The following is a 24302-nucleotide window of genomic DNA, read 5'->3' on the forward strand; positions in this document are numbered from 1 at the left end:
GAGCTCATACAATCCCCCCTCCCTTATCCTGGCTAGTGCCAGGAGGAGGAGGTGGTTGAATCTTCTAATCCTTCTGCACTGTGCATTCGCTCAGAAAATGGCGGCACACAGTGTAGGAGGATTAGATACAGTGGTAATCAGACAGTATAACACGAAAATAATACACACATCACATACACAATCATAACTTACCTGCTCCTGCCGCCGCTGCTGCCTCCGATCCTACCCCTCGCGTCTTCGCTGCCTGGAACATATGTCCGGAAGCCGTGACCGGAAGTAGTCATCTTACTGTCCGCCCGCGGCTTCCGGTCCACATGAAAATGGCGCCGGATGTCGCTCTGCCGAAGACCTTCCTTTTGGAATGTGTGGGAGCGGCACATGCGCCGTTCCCACACAGACGGCGTACACTATAGTGAATGGAACGGCTCCCATTCGCATTCTCTATGGGGATGTATGTGCCGTATTCCATCTCTGTATGTGTCGTTAATCGACACATACAGAGATCAAAAAAATGGCACCCCATATAGTGAAGTAAAAGTACGAAAAAAGAAAAAAGTAAAACACAAAAACACAAATAAAATGTATTTTAATAATATACTAAAAGCAAATTTATATATAAAAAAAAAAATCTGCGACACCTTCCCTTTAATGCCAATCTGAACAGACACTTAATTTGCCATTGTTTAAAGGGGTTATTTGAGATTTTAAAATTGATGGCCCATCCTTAGGATAGGCCATTAATATTAGATCGGTAGGGCTCCGACTCTCAGCACCCCCGCCGATCAACTGTTTGAAGGGGCCGTGGTGCTCATTTGAGCGGACCAGCTTCTTCATTGTTTATTTTGGAAAAACCAAGCAAAGACCCCACATAATAGCATGGTCCTTGTGAAAATAAGTAATTTAACCTACCAAGAAAAATTCACGACCATATATTTGAAAAATACAAAAGATACTTTATTAATGTTCAACAAAAATACATGAAAACATGAATTAAAACCAAAAGACATAAATAACCCTCACAAATAAGGAATGGAGTCAGAACACTGAAGCAGTGGATAGTCCAGATGATGACATGATGTCAGGGTCCCCCAGAGACAATAGTAAGTAGAAATGAACAGGATGTAAACAGTTTGTATGCACAAGTGAGTAGAACATAACAATCAATATAAGCACATGGCAATTATAGTAATATAGCCATAAGGCTATACTTTTCTACATTTCTACTTACTATTGTCTCTGGGGGACCCTGACACCGTGTCATCATCTGGACTATCCACTTCTTCAGTGTTCTGACTTCATTCCTTATTTGTGAGGGTTATTTATGTGTTTTGGTTTTAATTCATGTTTTCGTGTATTTTTATTGAACATTAATAAAGTATCTTTTGTAATTTTACAAATATATGGTCGTGAATTTTTCTTGGTAGGTTAAATTGTTTACCTTGGGTTTTATTTCTGTTTGTACTTTCACTTGCCGTTACCTTCGTAGTGGCTGTGCATGGTATTGCAGCACTGTCCCATTCACTTGGAATAGGCCATCATTTTTTAAATTGACCTCAAATGCACCCCTTATTTCAATACTGAAATTAATAGATGGGTGTACTCCTTGTGATGATCACTTTGATCTAATTGAGTATTTTGAGTAGAACTAATTGGTCGTAACAATTGGATCTCGTCATTATCTGAACTACAAAGAAATATACCTATTCTTAACAAAATGGCTAAGCTTGTAGAATGCAGCTGGTGATTATAAGGGAAACCCCATTACTAGTAATGGTCTACATTTCTATATATTGCCTAGGATAAGAATAACTTTTTCTATTCTAATTTAGGGAAAATTGCTCGGCATGCATAAAGAACATTTGTTTTCAATAGTTTTTTATTAAACAGTTTTTTGTAATATAATAATAACACAGACTCGCAGAGTCTCAACTTTTGCATATCAATAATACAATTAAACAAAGTATTAGACCAACATGGTCTCCAATAAATCTCACATTATATATCATTCATGATGTCAACACTTCTGCCAAATATATAGTATATAAATGTCTTCATTACTAACATAGGTAACCAATCTTGACATCACATTGCTTTATAGAGTACCTTAACATGGCCTCTAAGGAAAAAATATAAGAGAGAAAAGCAAAACACACACAATAAACAAAAGAAGGATAAGGAGGGGGGGAAGGAAAGGTGTAGGGTAGAAGGGTCTCCTAACCATCTCTATGTATTCACGAAAATGTGTGGTTCCTCCATGGGTCCCAAATGGCATCAAATTTGTCTAATGTACCCGCCAGCAGATGTGTTAGGCGGTCATTAACCATTATCCATGAGATCTTAGCGATCAACATATCCATAGACAACGTGGATGTTCGCCAGGCCCTAGCAATAGTTATTTTAGCTGCCAGAAACACATATCGGAGAAATTTACATGCGGGGGCCCGAACCTCGGGAATAGGGCCGCATAGCAGAGCCGTAATCACATCCCTGGGGGGTTTGACTTGGATCACTGTGTTAATAAGCTGGTATACCTGGTTCCAAAAGGTGGCAACCACTGGACACTCCCATAGAATATGCATTAGTGTACCCTCCGCACCACATTGTCTAAAGCAGTGCTTATCCACCAATGGGTTAAAGCGAGCTATACGAGTAGGGACCATATACCATCTCATTAATACTTTATAACCCGCTTCCACCAAGGATGTATTGATAGATAGTTTTGAGGTCGTACATGCCATCTCCCGCCACTGCTCCAATTCCACTCCCGTACCTAAATCGTGTTCCCATCGTGTCATGTAAGGGAGTTTACCTTCCGGAGTAACCAGATCGGAATATATCGTGGAAATTTTATGTCGTAAGCCAGAAAGCCAACACAGCCGTTCAAAAGTGGTCAATGTGCTGATGTCCCCCCTCCTGGATTTCCAGTTCAACAAGAAGTGGTGTATCTGGATATATCTAAAATGCTCCGATGGGGGCATCGAGTGTGAGTCCTTAAAGTAATCCAGAGTTCTGATGTCCCCCCCTACAAAAAAGTCCTTAATCCTGTAAAACCCCTTATTGAGCCACCACCGGAATTCCATTCTACGCAGACCCGGAGGAAAGGCAGAATTACCCGTGATGGTCATGAGCGGATTATGGGGTGATTTAATATGGAATCTCTTTCTAAGCGAGTCCCACAGCTGTAACATCTGAGAAAGCACAGGGGAGAGAACCGGAGGCCTGTCCGAGGACTCCATCCACAGTAGCGTTTCCAGCGGGAAACTGGTACATGCGGCCGTCTCAATTTGCGTCCACTGGGGACAGTATGGTCTCGCATACATATCTGTAAATTGCGCCAGACGTGCTGCGTGATAGTATTGTTGGATATTGGGAACCCCCAGACCCCCCGCCGTTTTAGGGGTGAATAAAGTTTGTCTCTGTATTCTCGGTCTTTTAGAACCCCAAATAAACCCCATGATGAGCCCTTGGATTTGTCTAAGCGCCTTCTGAGGGACCACAATAGGGAGCGTGCGAAAATAATATAGCAATCTGGGCAATATCGTCATTTTGATGGAGGCAATGCGGCCAAACCATGAAAGATTAAGAGGGGACCATCTAGTGAGATCCGTAGCTATTTGTTGAAAAAGTGGAGGGAAATTGTCCTCGTAAAGGGACTCTATGGTAGGCGTCAATTTAATACCCAAATACGTCAATCTACGTGCATCCCAATGAAAATCAAAGTTAATTTTTAGGAGCTTCACTACCCCTATTGGCAATGTAAGATTCATTGCCACCGACTTGGAGTGATTGACCTTAAGCCCAGACAGCTTGCCAAACTGATCAAGAATATGAAAGAGATTCGGCAATGATGTGAGAGGTGTCGATATGAAAAGCAGTATGTCATCCGCAAACAAGGCACATTTGTGTTCTACTCCTCCCACCTTCACCCCCCTAATGTCGGGAGAATCTCGTATGAGGTTGGCCAATGGCTCAATAGCCAGCGCAAACAGGGAAGGCGATAGCGGGCACCCCTGTCGCGTTCCTCTGCATATTGGAAAAGCTCCCGACATAAATCCCCTAGAATTTATTTTTGCTGTAGGAAGACAATATAAGATCTTAAGAATAGACAAAAATCCCGTACCGAAGCCCATTCTCCATAAAGAACATTTGGATGACTAACTTGTCTATCTGATTCGGTAGGTAGTAGGAAGCAGCATATTAATACAGCCTGAGGCTCCATGGACACAGCATTGCCATGTGCACTGGCCATGTATAAGGGCACACGATGTAGCTACCGGTCCATATTATGAACCCAGTGGGCACTCTGCATGCTGCTGTACAGTGACTTTGTGATGCACCATATCCTCCCCTAGAAGTGATGCGTACAAAAACAGTTGCTGATGGAGGTATGGTCTGGGCCTATATCAGTCGATCTGTAATACATTACTGTGCATGAGATTTACAGGACACATGTGGAGACTGGAGTACTCTTTCAATATTTCTGTTGATGTTACAGCCCTTCTGGACTGGTATATTTTGTAGCACAATATTAGTGCTATCCCAGTAATGTGTAGGAGGATGTATTAACATTATTTTTTTGCTCCTACAGCAACAGATTTTATAAAATATATTACGTATTAGTGTTGTAAATATTTTACTGTGAAATCATTTTCTGTTAAATGATTTACTTAATTTAAAAACAAAATACTATGTGCTGTCAGCCATGCCACAGACATGAGAACAGAGATTTCTGTTTAAACATGGCTCCCTATACTAAGTTTCTGTCTTGTAAGTAATTAGATAAAAAAAGAAAATTTATTTTATTTCAGATTACAAGGAAATTATTTATTTTGCATACCGGTTGGTGGGTGGTGTTTTGCTGCTTTGTTGTATCTGTTCATCAAATAACATCTGTAAGCATAAAAAATAAATAAAAATAAAAATATTTTCAAAACCCTAGGGCATTAATTAACATAGTCAAATATCCATTGCTATAAGTATGTGAACACCTCTTAATAAGTAGTGAACCGTCCGACAAATAGTATAGCGCAATCGACAGGTAGTTGACAGAGCATGGACTAACAGATCTTGATGTCAGATGACCACGGAAAGCTATTTTCTTGCAGGCTTCTATACAAGAGTATAGAAAATGGTCTCCCTGTTGGTTTGTGTTTCAATGTGCTTCTCACTATTTGTAAAAGACTTTTCGGGGAATGATAGAGAGGTTTGTGAATCTCAACCACAGCTTTTAGCTGGTATGGGTTGTCAAACACTCTGACAGCCTAGCATAGAGCAGTGCAGAAGGGAAGAACAACATCGCAGTGCATATGGGAGGCATGGATGTGAAGCAAGTAACTAGCATAGGCATAACTACAAGAATAGCAGTAGATGATGGAAGAGGCGCATGGAAATTGAATGTCGATTTCATGGAAACCAAGATTAATGTACTGTGATATAATCTTGTGCATTATCCTTGTACTATGGAATCACGGTTTGCATTATTTGAATGCTGTGATATCATTATGTGCATTATGCCTTTACTGTCACACAGGGCCGGATTATCATTGGAGTTCCAGGCCCCACGTTCCCCCTGCCCAGATGACTGACAAATTCAACTGCGTCCTCAGGACGCAGAAACAATTGAATACTATGGCAGAGCAAGGCACTAACTCCATGCTCTGCCATTAACAAGGCTGCAGTCCACGTTAGGCACTTGGACAGGCCTGCGTAGACCGGTGCAATGATGTTACTGCTTCGCGCCGGCCTATGCAAGGGTCCTGTGTCGGCAACTCATAGGCTGCAGGCCTAACATGGCTGAGGAGGCCTGCTGTGGAGTTCCATTCATTGTGGGAACAGGGCTAGGTGAGTACAATTTTTTTAAATTTGTTTTGGGGTTACTATGTAAAGGGACTGTGGCACTATCTACAAGGGGCTGTGTGGCACTATTTACAAGGAGGGTTTGTGGCACTAGCTACAGGGGGCATGGCACTATCTGCAGGGTGGTGTGTGGCACTATCTATGGGGGGGTGTGGAACTACCTACAGAGGGTGTGGCACAATCTACAGGGGGCACTGTGGCACAATCTATAGGGGACACTTTGGCACTATTTACAGGGGGCACTGTGTGGCACTATCTACTGGCGGAGTGTGGCACTATTTACAAAGGGAATTGTTCGTGGCACTATACAGGGGTGTGTGCCACTATCTATAGGGAGCACTGTGTGGGCCACTCTCTACAGATGTCTTAGGGCCACCAGACATAACTTTGCTTGGGACCTCAGAAATGACAAATCTGCCCCTAAAGGGGAATGAAAAAGGATGTTGACTGCTGGGACCCTGTATCTAAGCCTATCATGTGTGATATTGTCTGCTGAGCCTATATATCTAAGGCCTTCATGTGTGATACTGTTTGCTGAGCCACGGTATCAAAGCCTACTTGTGATAATGTGTGTTGAGCTGCTGTATCTAATCCTATCATGTCTAAGGCTACATTCACATGAGCGTGTCCGATTTGCGTGCGCAAAAAACAGACCATATTTCCCGCATTTCATGTCTGTGTGCCATCAGTGTGCGTTCTGTGTGGCATCCGTGTGCTTTGCGTGGTTATGCTCGGCAAGCACTTTTTTTTGTATTTCTCTGCATTTCTTTCTCTCGTCCACGTGCTGTCTGTGTTTTTCACGCACCCACAGACTTCATTGGGTGACAAGGTCTGCAAAACGGACTAATATAGGACATGCAGTGAGTTTCATGCAACGGACACATGCTGCGTGAAAAATCACGCATTTCTGAATAGCCCCATTGAATTACATGGGTCCCGTGTGCTGTCAAGTTATTTCAACGGACAGCACACGGACGAGGAACACGCTCAGCTGAATGACCCCAAATGCTGACTGTTGAGACAATGTATCTAATTCTATCCAGTAATGTAGTTATAGGGGTTGCAGTCTTATAGATATGTTGTCTCCGGGATATGTATGTATATATATATATATATATATGTATGTATCCGCATCATAGAAGTGTATCATCGGCATAAAGAGAGACACGTTCCTCTCTGTCTCCTTTCATGATTTACTTTTTGCGCCGTAATATATCTGAGTCCCCGCTGAGCTACGCTGTTTCCGTAAGTCCCATAGAACGGAATGGTAGTTACAGACACAGCGTAGCTCGTATGCTACCCTGCTTCCGTAACTGCCATTCACTACTATGGGAGTTACGTAAATAGAATAGCTCAGTTCTATGCTGTTTCCGTAATTCATGGTTAGAAATCACAAGCGTCAGCCACCACACAGAGCAGTAGAACGGGGTTTGGGGGCCCCTTTCTAGACATAGGTGCGTGTCCCAGAGGTGGAACCCGCATCTGACATTTATGACATATCCTATAGCTATATCATAAATGCCTTAGCAGCCTCTAATTCAGCTTCAGCATGTAGACTCTGTTGGGCGAGCCCACATCTATGAGAGGAGATAGCTTGTATAACAACCCCTCTAGTATAAGTTTTAAAGGCGTTCAAAACCATCCCATAAGCTGCTGATCCCACATTAAATCCCCGGAAACTAGGTATTTCAAACTTCTAGAGACACTGCTACATTAGGGCAAGTATGCCACAGAGGGCTCAATCCCTAAGGCCGGGTTCCCATGTAGCGTAAACGCTAAAGAATTTCCGCAACGGAATTGTGTGCGGAAACGTTAATAAATTGCGTGCGGAAACGTTAATAAACTGACCTGCGGTGCGGAATTTAATTCTGCAGCATTTCAACTTATGCTGCATTTTTGTAGATTTTCTGTTGCGGGTTTTTCCTCATTTAATTAAATGGGGATGCAAAACCCGCAGCAGAAAGTGTTTTGCTTTTTTTTAAAAAAAAAATTCTGGAGTTACAATTTTTGCGCCATAATCGCTGCGATTACACCGCAAAAATAGTAACTCCCGAAAAAAAATAATCATACCTGCCCAGAATGCCCTCCTTTCTGTAGTTTGGCCTCCTGGGATGACGTTTCATTCCATGTGACCGCTGCAGCCAGTAACAGGCGGCAGTGTTACATGGCCTGCAACAACATCGTAGGAAGCCAGAGCGGATGTCAAAGGAGGGAGGGGGTAAGTATGAGTGCTTTTTTTACACAGCAGAAATTACGTACGAAAAACCGCACCACAATGTTGCGATTTTTACGCAGCGTATCTGACCCGTAGGTACCCGGACAAATTCTTCAATTTCACTACTTGCATAATTCATGAGCTACAGCTTTACTGAGTGGATTACCCTGTACTGTGACTTTACTGTGTGCATTATCCCTGTACTTAAGACATTATCTCTATATTGTGACATCACTAAATACATTGGGGAACATGTATCAAAACTAGTGGAAAGGAGAAGTATAGTAGTTGCCCGTGGCAACCAATCAGGTTGCTGCTTTCATTTTCCAAAGGCCCTCTGAAAAAAGGGAGAAGGAATCTGATTGGTTGCCATGGGCAACTACTCCACTTTTCCTTCTGAATAGTTTTTAACCCCTTAGTGACCAGCCCATTTTAGGCCCTAATGACCAAGCTATTTTATTCGTTTTTCTATAGTCGCATTCAAAGAGCTATAACCTTTTTATTTTTCGTCTACATAGCTGTATGAGGACTTGTTTTTTGCGGGATTAGTTGTGCTTTTTAATAGCACCATTTTTGGGTACATATAATTTTTATATTAACTTTTATTAACCCTTTTGGGGGGGATTATAAAAAAAAACTGAAATTCCGCCATTGTTCTATGCGTTTTTAAATTGACGCCGTTCACTATGCGATGTAAATAACATGTTACCTTTATTCTATGGGTCGGTACGATTACGGCGATACCACATATGTAGAGGTTTTTTTATGTTTTACGACTTTTGCACAATAAATGTTACAATGTAGTGATTTTTTGGGCTTGTTTTCTGCGGGACAAGACGTAGTTTTGAATGGTACTGTTTTGGGGTGCATGGGACTTATTGATTCATTTTTATTATGACTTTTTTGGGGGGCAATGGAAAAAATTGCAATTTCGCCATGGTTTTTTGCGTTTTTTTTTTATGGTGTTCACTTTGCGGTTTAAATTACATATTAACTTTATTAATGGAGTCATTACGGTCGCGGCGATACCACATATGTGTACTTTTTTTTTTTTTTACACTTTTACTAAATAAAACCACTTTTTATGGAAAAAAATGGTTTTATTTATTTTTTTACTGTACTTTTTATCTTTTTATTAATAATCTTTATTTCACATTTATTATTTATTTTATTAGTCCCACTAGGGGACTTTACTGTGCGATATTCCGATCGCTGCTATAATGCTTTGGTATACTTCGTATACCAGAGCATTATTGCCTGTCAGTGTAAATCTGACAGGCAATCTGTTAGGACGTGCCTCCGGCGCGTCCTAACAGGAATATGTCCAGGGCAGACCTGGGGGCTTTTATCAAGCCCCCGGCTGCCATGACACCCCATCGGAGACCCGCGATTTCATTCGCGGGCCGCCGATGGGTGACAGAGGGAGCGCACTGCTATTGACAGCGGCATTTAACGGGTTAAACGGCCGCGATCGAAGTAAACTTCGATCGCGGGCGTTGGAGCAGGAGCTCAGCTGTCATCAGACAGCAGAGCCCCGGCTCCTGCCTGCACGGGAGACCTGTGCAGGACTTAGACTAGGCTGACGTGAAAAGGCATCAGCCTAGCCTAAAGCCCATTAGTGACCGACGTAAAAAAGGCGTATTAGTGGTCACTAAGGGGTTAAGGCATCTTCCTCATTCTGTGTACAGTGACAAAACTGTGGATTATTCCTCTACTTTGACATCACTGTTTTCATGACTCATAGGCTGTAGCATTAGGCTGGATTCACACGACCATGTTACGTCCGTAATGGACGGAACGTATTTCGGCCGGAAGTCCCGGACCGAACACAGTGCAGGGAGCCGGGCTCCTAGCATCATAGTTATGTATGATGCTAGGAGTCCCTGCCTCGCTGCCGGACAACTGTCCCGTACTGTAATCATGTTTTCAGTATGGGACAGTTGTAGTGAGGCAGGGACTCCTAGCATCGTACATAACTATGATGCTAGGAGCCCGGCTCCCTGCACTGTGTTCAGTCCGGGACTTGCAGCCGAAATACATTCCGTCCATTACGGACGTAATGTGCTTGTGTGAATCCAGCCTTAGGGCGGATTTACACGAGCATGTGCATTTTGTGCACGCAAAAACCGCAGCGTTTTGCGTGCGCAAAAGGCATTTGACAGATCCGTGTGTCATGTTCATATGGATGTGCGGCTGCGTGCTTTTCACACAGCCGCCATAATTATGACACTCCGTTTGGATGTTTGTAAAGAGAATAGCACGTGGTGCTTTTCTGTTTACATTCATTCTTTTACTGCTGTTGCGCGAATAACGCGCGTCCCACGGAAGTGCTTCCGTGTGGTGCATGTGATTTTCACGCACCCATTGACTTCAATGGGTGCGTGGTGCACGAAAAATGCCGAAATATAGAACATGTCATGAGTTTTACGCAGCGGACTCACGCTGTGCAAAACTCACGGACAGTCTGCACTGCCCCATAGACTTGCATAGGTCCGTGCGACCCGTGTGAAAACCACGCGGTTTGCACAGACGTAAATCATGTTCGTGTAAATCCGCCCTTACTGTGTGAATTAGCCCTGCACCAGGACTTCATTAAATGCATTATCTCAATATGCTGGGACATTTCTGTGAGCATTATTCTGGTACTTGGACATCACTTTGTGCATTATGCCTGTAAATTCTGAAAAGACGCATCACAGATTAGAGAGAAAAAGGATTATGAGCTTTTCATATTCTAAACTCACTGCTAAATTGGTCGCAGTGGAGTCGGGCATAATTTCAAATTTTGCTATGGTTCCCTTTTGATTACTTGTTAGGGTATGTTCACACCAAGTGGTTTCAGACGTTATTCGGGTGTTTTACGCCTCGAATTACGCCTGAAAAACGCCCCTAATACACCTGGAAACATCTGCCCATTGCTTTCAATGGAAATTACGATGTTCTGTTCCCACTAGCCTTTATTTTACGTGTCGCTGTCAAAATACGGCGCGTAAAATGACGGCTCATCAAAAGAAGTGCAGGACACTTCTTGGGACGTTTTTGGAGGCATTTTTCATTGACCATCGAAAAACAGCTCCAAAAACGTCCGTAAAAAAGGCAGCGAAAAATGGAAGTTGTTAAAAAAATGTCTGAAAATCAGGAGCTTTTTTCGCCTGAAAACAGCTCCGTATTTTCAGACGTTTCTGGTCACTGCGTGTGAACATACCCTTACGCTCGTGGTAAATAGCTATGGCTGCTTTCAATGTCATTGACGAACATGGAAATCAAAAACAAGGGGCAAGTCAAAAATCTGTTGGTGATTCTCTCCGTTCCTCTTTCATACTTACAAAACTATGTCAGTATAAATGTACAATTGTCGCATTTTTAATCAAATTTCTTACTGCAGCCTTTTTTTCAGTTTTGCTTGTTTTTGGGATTTCTAGGGAGATAACAACTAAATGCCAACTACTCCTTTAAAAGGGGTAACAGGATGCAGAGTTTGGGTAGGAGATGTCTATGCAGCAAACTCCCAGTCGTTGGGAAAAGTCGTAGTGAAATTCTGGAAAAAAACAAAAAACAAATAGAAACAGGGAAGACATCACCTATCAGGTCACTGGATTTAATTGGCCGTTGGTGCCGCTAGCTGTGGACGGGGATTCCGCTTCTAGAGTTGCCCCTGATGTCACTGTCCATATATGGACGGAGACATCAAGCGCTCCGTCCAGGAGCGGAATCGCCGGCCACCGGGGGATTCCGCTCCTTCAGGGAGCTACAGTGGCACGATCTACAGGAAGCGGGCGTGCTACGTGCTATCTACAAGCGGCTGTGTAGCACTACCTACAAGGGAGTTTCTGGCACTGTCAGGGTTCCTTTTCCCTGTTATTCCACATTGAATAGCCACCTCTGTAAATTGGAAACTGAGGGCATGCATGGAAGAAATATACCAGTCAGAGTTGTTGGTAAAGATCCACCCTCAGTGAAGTAGGAAGTACAACTGAACTTTATTGAACAAACAATTACAAGTTTCCTCCCTAGAGATGTGGGACATGCTTAACCCCTTAATGACCAGCCTATTTTAGACGTTAATGACCAAGCCATTTTTTACGTCTCATTCAAAGAGCTATACACTTTTTATTTTTGCGTCGACATAGCTTTATAAGGTCTTGTTTTTTGCGGGACAAGTTGTAATTCTTAATAGCACCATTTTGGGGTACATAGAATTTATTGCTTAACTTTTATTAACTTTTTTTTGGGGGCGAATAGAAAAAAAACTGTACTTTCACCACACTTTTTTGCATCCTAAATTGACGCCGTTTACCGTGTGGTATGAATAACACAATAACTTTATTCAGCGGGTTGTTGCGATTGCAACGATACCAAATTTGTCTAGTTTTTGTATGTTTTACTACTTTTACACAGTGAAAACACTTTTTTTTCAAAATTATTTGCTTTTGTGTCTCCATATTTGTAGAGCCGTAACATTTGTATTTTTTCGCCGATGCAATTGTAGGAGGGCTTTTTTTTTGCTGGACGACTTGTAGTTTTTATCGGTACCATTTTAGAGTAGATGCGACTTTTGGATCACTTTTTATCACATTTTTTTTAAGGCTGGTTTCAAAGAAAACAGCAATTTTTGCATGTTTTTTTATTTTATTTTTTAAGACGTTCACCGTGCGGGTTAAATTATGTAATAAGTTTATAGTTGGGGTCGTTACGGACGCAGCGATACCAAATATGTGTAACTTTCTTACTTTATTTTGTTTGTCAATAATAAAGCCGTTTGTAAGGGTGAAAAGTGGGTTTTTCATTTTTTTTCTTCACTTTTTATTAAACTTTTTTTTCAACTTTTTTACTAGTTCCACTAGGGGACTTCCCTATGCGTTCCTCCGATCGCATTTATAATACACTGCAATACTTCTGTATTGCCTAGCAGGCTTTATTAGGCCCCCGGTTGCCATCGGAGTAACAGACACTCGGTGATCTTATCGCCGGGTGTCAGTGGGATGAGAGGGAGCTCCCTCCCTTTCTCCAAAACCACTCAGATGCGGTGCACGCTATTCAGCACCGCATCTGAGGGGTTAAACGGGTGAGATCGATACTTATATTGATCTCACCGGGTCGAGCAGGAATGCCCCGAGCCCTCAGCTGCCTCTGGCAGCTGAGAGCAGGGAGATTTGACAGCTCCCTACTCTGTTTACTTATTCCGATGCCGCAACGTAAAAAGTCTATGGCATCGGAATAAGGCCCATTAGTGACCGACGTAGAAACACTATGGGCCAGTCACTAACGGGTTACGCCACATTGGCTCTATTCAGCTGTGAGTTCATCTGTACACTCCTCTTGTATTCCAGGGGTGGTGTCTTCCATAGGCGTGTTCCTTATGCAGACTCCATCTTGTTGCATACATTCAAATTCTTTGTGAAATATACTGATATTTAGTTTATATAAGGTAATAATGTTTTTGCAAGCAATATACAGGCTAATGATCCCTAACAGCACTACCTACAAAGAGGGTCTGTGGCACTACCTAAAAGGGGACTGTGTGGCACTACCTAAAAGGGGACTGTGTGGCACTACCTACAAGGAGGCTGTGTGGCACTACCTACAAGGAGGCTGTGTGGCACTATCTACAGGGGGAATCTGTGAGTGGCGGGCTGATCATTTTAGTGAGAGTGGCGGGCTGATGGTAATTTTACTGTGAGTGCGGGGCTGATGGTCATTTTACTGTGAGTCGTGGGCTGATGGTAATTTTACTGTAAGTGGGGGGTTGATGCTCTTCAAGTGGTTTCCACCTCTGACCTCCAATTGAAATTAATAGGAGGCAGGAAATATCTGCGGCGCTCATTTGGAGTGCTTTTTTGCCTGCATATTTTGCATTAGCTTCAATGGCTTAAAAAAATGCCCAAAAATTTGAAATAACGCTGTCAACCAAAAATCTGCCTCAAAATTCCTGAAGGACTTTTGAGGCAGATTTTTTTCTGTCTTACAAAAAACGGTGTGTGAAAATGCCCTAAGAGTGTAGTGTTTGTTTTTAGCCGTTTAATGTCTTTCTCAAAACTATTTTTGGTAGGGGTGCCCTGAGGAAATTCTTTTTCTCCAGGGGCGCCTCGAGTCCGAAAAAGTTGGGAAACTCTGTACTAGGCTACAGGATCACACCGGCCTACACAAGGATCCCGTCGTGGAGCAGCACAGTTCGGCGTGGGAACAGGGCCTAGGTGAGTACAATTTTTTGTTTGTTTGGGAGCACTGTCTACAAGGGAGAGGTGGGGGCTGTAAGGCACGATCTACAAGAGGGAGGTGGGGGGATGTATAGCACTGTCTACAAGGAGGTGGTGGGGGATTATGGCACTGTCTACAGGGAGGCTGTATGGCACAATCCACATGGGGGACTATCTACAAGGGGGGGATGTTTGTGGGAGCGATGGGAGGGGGGCATTATACTGTGTGGAGGCCACTAAGCAGACATTATACTGTGTAGGGCCACTACAGGGGCAATATACTGTGTTTGGCACTTAGGGGGCATTAAATGAACAACCTACAAAAACCTCCCTTCACGTTTATGTTGTCTACATAGGGGGTATTATACTGTGTGGGCACAATTAGAGGACAAAATACTGTGTCCTTGAAGGGGTTATAATATATTATAATAAATATTATTATTATTATACTGTATGGGGGCACTAAAGGGGCATTATACTGTGTGGGGGAACTATATAGGGCTTTATACTGTAGAGGGCATTATACTTTTTTATGGGGCATTTTCTTTTATGAGGGGATGGGGCGCCGAAAGATAATTTCGCACAGGGTGCCATCTATCCCAAGGCCGGCCCTGGTTGTGTATTTTGCCTTTTACTGTCTGATCAGTGTGTCTGTGTAGAACTGGTATGGTGGTATTATTGGTTATATTGGTCTTTGTATACTGATATTGTGCACTTGTCGTTAACTGTAAGTGCACGTCTAAGTGTCTTTGACTGTGTTTCTATGTTCAACCTCTACTTTCTTCTTGTATTGAAAGTATGGCATACATATTTAAAGAGGCTCTGTCACCAGATTATCAAATCCCTATCTCCTATTGCATGTGATTGGCGCTGCAATGTAGATAACAGTAACGTTTTTGTTTTTTTTTAAAACGATAATTTTTGGCCAAGTTATGAGCAATTTTATATTTATGCAAATGAGCTTTGAAATGGACAACTGGGCGTGTTTTTTTTTCGTATTTCCAACTGGGCGTGGATTGTTTTTAACAACTGGGCGTGTTTACTTGTTTTACTAACTGGGCGTTGTGAATAGAAGTGTATGATGTTGATAAATTAGCATCATACACTTCTCATCGTTCCCACAAAGCTTCTTTCACTAAAGACACGCAGCGTGACGTCACCCACAGGTCCTTCAACCTTGTCGTCATACAAAGAAGATACATCGGCTGAAAGGCGTCCAAAAGGTTAATATGCTCGTCTCTAGGGAGTTTGCTATGCTTACCTGCACATGGTGATGCTGCTGCAAATTCAACTGTACGCCTGGAGCTGTGGTGTCTTCTCTCTTCCGACGCCAAGGTTGAAGGACCTGTGGGTGACGTCATGCTGTGTCTGCAGTGAAAGAAGCTGGCTTGGAGTGATGACGTCACCCACAGGTCCTTCAACCTATGAAATTGTATATATTTTCCAAAACATTATATAAAACACAAGAAATTCTCCACAATAGAATCCCTCCCAAATTTCACCTGACCCTACCTGGGGTCAGTATATCCATAAACATCAATTATAAATAACATACGTAAATAACTAATTGATCTGATGTTCTTCTCTACACTTCGCTCACAATGAGAGAAACAGCGAGAAGGCACACCCTGTAACGTACCTCCCCATTTACTCCTCCCTTCAGCTCCATAAGCAACTCCTTCCACCTCCTCCCTATTGATCGCTGTGAACCGAGTATCTATTTTATTAACCCTACTCCCTCCTATACCTGTTATGGAGGCCTCCCATTACTTTCTTTTAGGCGGCAGTACGGCCTCTTCTACAGATGGGAAATGCTTTGGTTTTAAAATAAAAGTACAGCCTAAGGCTTCGTTCACATCTGCGTTCACATTCCGTTCCGTCAGACCTTTCCGTCAGAGGAACCTGTGAACGGAAACCATAGCTTTACGTTTGCATTACCATTGATTTCATTGGTAATGCTTACGTTGCTAATTGTTTCCGTTTGTCTTCGTTACGTAAGGTTTTCGTTTTTTCGGTGGATTCAACAGCGTAGTAGACTATACTACTGAGTCCACAAAAAAAATGGAATCCTTATAGAGTGGAGATAAACGGAAATCATTAGCAATGGAAGCATTACTATTGAAATCAATGGTAATGCAAACGGAAAGCTATGGTTTCCATTGATTGGTTCCCCTGACGGAAACGTCTAACGAAACCCATGAACGGAACCCCGACACAGATGTGAATGAAGCCTAACAAAAAGGGATTATCCACCACTTGTAAGTCCTTTTTAAAATTCATGCACTTTATTAAAACATCCGTCAATAAAAACGTTACAGTACAAAATAGACCGTATATATCGCCGACGCGTTTCATACCAATGTGCCTCAATGTGTCTCTTGAAAACTGTGCAATTTTTGGTTAAAATGTGTCAAGTGGATTTTAAATAATCATGTTTATTATAATGGCAATGACTATGTGGCCACACTGGTAAGTTATTTAAGTGGGCAAACCACAAAAAAGGGTATGTGTTATTATACCCTATGTGCTGTTATTGTTAAAGGGGTATTATGTTTTCTGCAAATAAAGCTTGTTTATTATTTCATAATAAAAGCAAGCATCTGCACATTAAAGCCCAGGTGAATATGGTGATTTTTATATGTCCACATACTCTTAGCCATATAGTACATGTAGTATATCTATTTACCCACAACTTCACTTGCCAAACAACTGTATACTATTCTTAAAGTTCAGCTTTTCACAGATTGGCAATAAAAAATATTTCTGCTTGTTTATATGAATATATACAAGAAGTGGTCAATGAATATAACATATTGAGAATATAACTATTTTAAAAACGTGCATACCTCTGGTTGGTAATTACTGGATGTGATTTCTGGAGGATTCCATCCATCAGAGAAAGTTGGTATATATCGGGGAACATTCTTTCCATTAGGCCAGTCTTCCCTATAATGTAAAAATATAGTAATAAAATAACTAAAAAAGGGGATATCTTGTTACATCAAGCACTTTCCATTTGACTGCCAGCAGGATACACCAGAATTGCACCCGGCTGGAGTGTGGGAAGCTGGACGGCTCACAGAGGAAGAGGCGGTACTCGGGCCGCTAGCTGGAAGTACGGGAGGTGTGCCTTTTTCAATAACTTAATTTACATAACAAGTTGCTCACGGCAGATGGTAGGGGGACATGCGGGCCCCCTGGACTATGGGGCCGGTCGCAATTGCAACCCCTATAGTTACGCCACTGTAAATAGCCCTTTTCTTACTTATTTATTTTCAATGTTGTCTGCTTTGCTTTTTTGTAGCCCTACTCCATTAGTCTAGAGCTACGATCAATGACTGCAGCTTAACTACATTGTCTAATAGGAACCTGACGATCTGGAATCCCCTCCTGTCTCATCAGTGGCTTAGACTTCTGCTCTATCCCTCTCCTATATGTAATCCTTTAGAGACTAGCCTATTTTGGGCCTTAATGAGGGATAGATTTTTCAGTTTTTGTCGCATTTCAAAAGCCATGACAGTTATATTTTTCCGTAGGCACAGTTGTGTGAGGACTTTTTTTTTTGTGGGACAAGTTTGTATTTTTGAGTACATATAATTTATTGATTAACTTTTATTTTTACACCTTTTACAGTGTGGTATAAATAAAATAATAACTTATTCTGCATGTTGTTAAGATGTATGGCAATACCAAATTTATATAGTTTTTTTTATGTTTTACTACTTTTGCACAATAATTTTTTTTTTTTAATATATGATCGCTTATAATGCACTGCAATACTTCTGCCAATGGGGTTTCATAGGGAGCCCAGGTGTCCTTAGACAATCTGACACCTAATCTAGTGCAGCGCAGTGAAAAGGTGGCATTGGGGAATAAGTACCCTTAATGACCTCCGTGAAAAGGCGTATGTGTGGTCATTAAAGGGTTAACCCTGCAACGCTTTTATTAGTATGACTGATGAGTATGAGTGCAAGCTTGAGTGAAAGTGGAGTTGTGTCTGTTAAAAGCCAAAGAGGTAGATTAGTCCTGATGTAGATTAGTCCTGCACAATTAGTCCTGCACCAGTCACATATTCTTGACCTTTCTTAGTGATACGCCATTAACCATAGTATGGAATCCCTTTAAGAAATAACTACGGTAAGTACTTAAAGATGTTGTCTCATGAAGACAACCCCTTTTTAAATGGAAGCTGGTGTGGCGAGAGTGCAATCATCTATTATCGCCATGGGAAGCCCTATCTGGACAGACTTTTTTTCCTTCAATGTCTCCAGGGGAAAGAAATATAGTATTCTATGGCAAGCATTCAAATGAATGGCTGCCCATTTGATGCATGGACAGACCAGGTTGTCTTTCCATTCTGACTGATAAAGTGCAATCCCAAGGAGAATAGCCGGCCATATAGACAATGGCTATCTTCATAAGACAACTCCTTTGAAGGGATATTCCAGCTTCCGTCTCCAGTGGATAGGTGATAAATGCTAGATCGGTGAGGGTCTGACCTCTGGGACCCCCACCGAATGCCTGAACAGGGTATCCTGGACCCCCACATTTTCCCAGCTGCAAGACGGTGGCTAGGAGTAGTTAGAATTGAGTGGAGACTGGGCATGTGTGGTGATGCTCAACTCCAAGTCTGTGGGGGTGATGGAAACAGCTGAGTACAGCGTAGCTAGAGGGACTGACTGGGCATGTGGCCCAGGAGCTCGGGGCCAGGAGGCCACCAAAAAGTCACTCTGCCTTTACCCAGGTTATAAAGATACAGGACCAGGGCAAACTGCATTTTTGCCCCGGTTAAAGGAAAGCCTAGCTGCGTGTCTGTCTTGGCTATTCCAATTCATAGGATATTATTTGTCCTTGTGACATAAACATTACTGTTACCTTGTACTTAGCCATGGATCCCCTAAACTTTGCCAAAGTTTCCTTTCTTTATCTGTCACACATGAACTCAAAAGCAGTATTGCTCTTTGTGTAAGAAAAGGAGACAGCACTGAGCTTGCAATGTTCTTAACTTGACATTTTGATAGGATCTGTAATAGAAAATGTCAGAAATGTGGTATTTATTGTATACAACCAATTGTATGTAAGGCCTAATTCACACGAGCATGTTCGGTCCGTGATATTTGGACCATATGTCGGCAGTATTTCCCGTACCAAACACACTGCAGGGAGCTGGGCTCCTAGCGTCATAGTTATCTATGACACTAGGAGTCCCTGCCTCGCTGCGGAAAACTGTCCCGTACTGAAAACATTATTACAGTACGGGACAGTTTTCCCGCAGCGAGGCAGGGACTCCTAACATCATAGATACAGTTAGGTCCAGAATTATTTGGACAGTGACACAATCTTCATGATTTGGGCTCTGCATGCCTTCACATTGGATTTGAAATGAAACAACTGAGATGCAATTGAAGTGTAGACTTTCAGATTAATTTCAGGGGTTGAACAAAAAAAAAATCCTGTGAAATGTTTAGGAATTGCAACCGTTTTCCTACACAGCCTCCTTATTTCAGGGGCTCAAAAGTAATTGGACAAATTAATATTACCATAAATAAAATGTTTTAGTGTTTTTTAATACTTTGTAGAGAATCCTTTGTAGGCAATGATTGCCTGAAGTCTGGAACCCATGGACATCTCCAAACGCTGGGTTTCCTACCTTTGTGATGCTTTGCCGGGCCTTTACTGCAGCTGTCTTCAGTTATTTCTTGATTCTGCCTTAAGTTTTGTCTTAAGCAAGTGAAATGCAGCTCTATCGGGTTGAGATCTGGTGATTGACTTGGCCATAGCAGAATATTCCACTTCTTTGCCTTAAAAAACTCCTGGGTTGCTTTCGCAGTATGTTTTGGGTCATTGTCCATCTGTACTGTGAAGCGACGTCCAATCAACCTTGCTGCATTTGGTTGATTCTGAGCAGAAAGTATATCCCCGAACACTTCAGAATTCATCCGGCTGCTTCTGTCTTCAGTCACATCAATAATAAACACTAGTGACCCAGTGCCTTTGGCAGCCATGCATGCCCATGCCATCACACTGCCTCCATCATATTTTACAGAGGATGTGGTATGCTTTCCAAGCCTTCTCCATACTTTCTTCCTCCCATCATTCTGATACAGTTTGATCTTAGTTTCATCTGTCCAAAGAATGCTGTTCTAGAACTGGGCTGGCTTCTTTAGATGTTGTTTGCCAATCTGGCCTTTTCTATTTTTGAGGCTGATTAATGGTTTGCACCTTGTGGTGAACCCTCTGTATTTGCTCTCATGAAGTTTTCTCTTTATGGTAGACTTAGATATTGATACACCTACTTCCAGGAGAGTGTTCTTCACATGGGTAGATGTTTTTGAAGTGGTTTTTCTTCACCATGGAATGGATACGGCAATCATCCACCACTGTTGTCTTCTGTGGATGTACAGGCCTTTTGGAGTTTACGAGATCACCAATGAGCTCTTTTTTTTTCAAGATTGTACCAAACTGTTGATTTGGCCACTCCTAACATTTGGGCTATCTCTCTGATGGACTTCTTAATTTTTTTTCAGCCTAACGATGGTCTGTTACACTTGTATTTAGAGCTCCTTTGACCTCATATTGTGGGTTCACAGCAATAGCTTCCAAATGCAAATGCCACACCTGGATTTAACTCCAGACCTTTTACCTGCTTAATTGATGATGGATTAACGAGGGAATAGCCCATGCAGCCCATTAAATAGTTTTTGAGACAATTGTCCAATTACCTTTTGGTCCCTTGAAAAAGAGGAAGCTACATTTTAAAGAGCTGTAATTCATTAACCCTTCCTAAAATTAGGATGTGAATACCCTCAAATTAAAGATGAGAGTCTGCACTTTAACCCCTTCAAGACACAGCCTGTTTTGGCCTTCAGGACACAGCCAATTTTTTCAAATCTGACATGTTTCACTTTATGTGGTAATAACGTCGGAATGCTTTTACCTATCCAAGCGAGTCTGAGATTGTTTTCTCATGACACATTGGACTTTATGTTACTGGCAAAATTTGCTCGATACATTAAGTATTTAATTGTGAAAAACACAAAAATTTAGTGAAAATTGCAAAAATTTGAATTTTTCAAAATTTAAATGTATCTGCTTGTAAGACAGATAGTAATACCACACAAAATTGTTGCTAATTAACATCACCCATATGTCTACTTTAGATTGCCATCGTTTTTTGAACATCCTTTTATTTTTCTATGACATCACAAGGCTTAGAACTTTAGCAGCAATTTCTCACATTTTCAAGAAAATTTCAAAAGGCTATTTTTACAGGGGCCAGTTCAGTTGTGAAGTGGATTTTAGGGCCTTATATATTAGAAACCCTCGATAAGTCACCCCATTTTAAAAACTTCACCCCTCAAAGTATTCAAAACAGCATTTAGAAAGTTTCTTAACCCTTTAGATGTTTCACAGGAATTAAGGCAAAGTAGATGTGAAATGTTCAAATGTCTTTTTTTTTTTTGCAGAAATTCATTTTTCATCTATTTTTTTTGTAACACAGAAAGTTTTACCAGAGAAACGCAACTCAATATCTATTGCCCAGATTCTGAAGTTTTTAGAAATACTCCACATGTGGCCCTAGTGCACTTATTGACTGAAGCACAGGCCTCAGAAACAAAGGAACACCTAGAGGATTTTGGGGCCTCCTTTTTATTAGAAAATATTTTAGGCTCCATGTCGGGTTTGAAAGGCTCTTGCGGCACCAAAACAGTGGAAATCCCCCAAAAGTTACCCCATTTTGGAAACTATACCCCTTGAGGAAATTATCTAGGGGTATAGTGAGCATTTTGACCTCGCAGGTTTTTTGCAGAAATTATTGGAAGTAGGCCGTGAAAATTAAAATCTACATTCTTTCAAAGAAAATGTAGGTTTAGCTAATTTTTTCTAATTTCCACAAGAAATAAAAGGAGAAAATGCACCACTACTTTTGTAAAGCAATTTCTCCCGAGTAAAACAATACCTCGCATGTGGTCATAAACGGCTGTTTGGACACACGGCGGAGCTTAGAAGGGAAAGAGCGCCACTTGGCTTTTGTGGCTCAAATTTAGCAGGAATGGTTTGCGGAGACCACGTCGCATTTGCAAAGCCCCTGAGGGGACAAAACAGTGAAAACACCCAAAAAGTGACTCCATTTAGGAAACTACACCCCTTGAAGAATTCATCTAAGGGTGTAGTGAGCATTTTGAACCCACAGGGGTTTCATAGATTTTATTAGAATTGGGCAGTGAAAATAAAAAAAATCCTTTTTCTTCAATAAGACGTAGTTTTAGCTGAAAATGTTTCATATTCTCAACAAATAAATGAAAAAAAAGCACCCCAACACTTGTAAAGCAACTTCTCCTGTGTACGGCAATACCACATATGTGGTCATAAACTGCTGTTTAGGCACAGAGTAGGGCTCAGAAGGGAAGGAGCGCCATTTTATTAGAATTGGGCAGTGAAGATAAAAAAAAATCCTTTTTTTCCAATAAGACGTAGCTTTAGCTCAACATTTTTCATTTTCTCAACAAATAAAGGAATAAAAGAACCCCAACATTTGTAAAGCAACTTCTCTGGAGTACGGCAATACCCCATTTGTGGTCATAAACTGCTGTTTGGGCATACGGCAAGGATCAGAAGAGGAGTGCCGTTTGGCTTTTGGAGCACAGATTTTGCTGGATTGGTTTCTTGACACCATGTCACTTTTGCAAAGCTCCTAAGGTACCAGTACAGTGGAAACTCCCCAAAAGTGACTCGATTCACGAAACTACACCCCTTGAGGAATTCATCTAGGGGTGTAGTGAGCATTTTGACCCCACAGGTGTTTCATAGATTTTATTAGAATTGGGCAGTGAAAATAAAAAAAATCCTTTTTCTTCAATAAGACGTAGTTTTAGCTGAAAATGTTTCATATTCTCAACAAATAAATGGAAAAAAAAGCACCCCAACACTTGTAAAGCAACTTCTCCTGTGTACGGCAATACCACATATGTGGTCATAAACTGCTGTTTAGGCACAGAGTAGGGCTCAGAAGGGAAGGAGCGCCATTTGGCTTTTGGAGTACAGATTTTGCTGGATTGGTTTCTGGTCGCTATGTCGCATTTGCAAAGTCCCTGCGGGACCAAAACAGTGGATCCCCCCCAGAAGTGACCCCATTTTGGAAACTACACCCCTCAAGGTATTCACCTAGGGGTGTAGTGAGCATATTAACCCCACAGGTGATTGGCAGAAATTGGTGTGCACGCGATGTTGCAGAGTGAAAATGGTTTTTCTATAGATATGCCAATATGTGGCGCCCAGCTTGTGCCACTGGAGACACACACCCCAAAAATTGTTAAAAGGGTTCTTCCGGGTATGCCAATGCAATATATGTGGACGTAAACTGCTGTTTGGGCACACTGTAGGGTTCAGAAGGGAGTTAGCGCCATTTGGCTTTTGGAGCGTGGATTTTGCTTGTAGTAGTTTTGTTTGGAGTCTTACTGGTGTTTCCGTTTATAATGTGGGGGGCACATGTAAGGCGGATGGAGTATATAAGGGGCATAGTCAGGTGGTATAGTGGGGTAAAAAAATAAAAATAAAATGATCTATAGATGTGTGTTACGCTGTGACACAATCCTTTCTGCACAGGCCGGTGTCGCACTAATAAATGGTCTTTACTTATTCCCCTTTTGGTCCGCACTCCGCACCTTTGAAGTTTGGGAAATTTTGCTGGGAAAGTGTTGTCCTGGTATAATACGGGCACCCTCACTTCCAGCAGATATGTTTGGGCCCTCCCCTTCCTGGTTCCCTAATTTTAAGGGCCTTGATAATTCGCCACTTGAAACAGAAGAAACGTTCCCCTCGGGCCGGCACAACTGCATATTTTTATTTCCTGCCTTTTTGGTGCCTTGACTAATTTTATTTTTTCATAGACATAGTGGTATGAGGACTGGTTTGTTGTGGGACGAGCTGTAGTTTTTATTGGTACCATTTTGGGGTACATGCGACTTTTTGATCACTTGTTATCCTTTTTTTTTGGGAGGCAAAGTGACCAAAAAACAGCAATTCTGGCATTT

The 24302-nt window shown here is 41.8% G+C and overlaps 1 protein-coding gene across 7 annotated transcripts in view; it reads right to left on the reverse strand.

The window, feature by feature from the left end:
- The window catches only part of EPS8L3 (EPS8 signaling adaptor L3), a 169343-nt gene that overhangs the window by 43366 nt on the left and 101675 nt on the right, over nucleotides 1-24302 (reverse strand). For all 7 annotated transcript variants that reach the window (XM_075853658.1, XM_075853655.1, XM_075853657.1 and 4 more), the window contains 3 exons: nucleotides 19144-19292; nucleotides 17115-17214; nucleotides 4838-4890 (listed from right to left, as the gene is read on the reverse strand). In XM_075853658.1, coding sequence (XP_075709773.1) covers nucleotides 4838-4890; nucleotides 17115-17214; nucleotides 19144-19292 — 302 coding nt within the window. The remainder of the gene's footprint in view (nucleotides 1-4837; nucleotides 4891-17114; nucleotides 17215-19143; nucleotides 19293-24302) is intronic.

The sequence above is a fragment of the Rhinoderma darwinii genome, chromosome 2, assembly GCF_050947455.1.
Source record: "Rhinoderma darwinii isolate aRhiDar2 chromosome 2, aRhiDar2.hap1, whole genome shotgun sequence".
Taxonomy (NCBI): domain Eukaryota; kingdom Metazoa; phylum Chordata; class Amphibia; order Anura; family Rhinodermatidae; genus Rhinoderma; species Rhinoderma darwinii.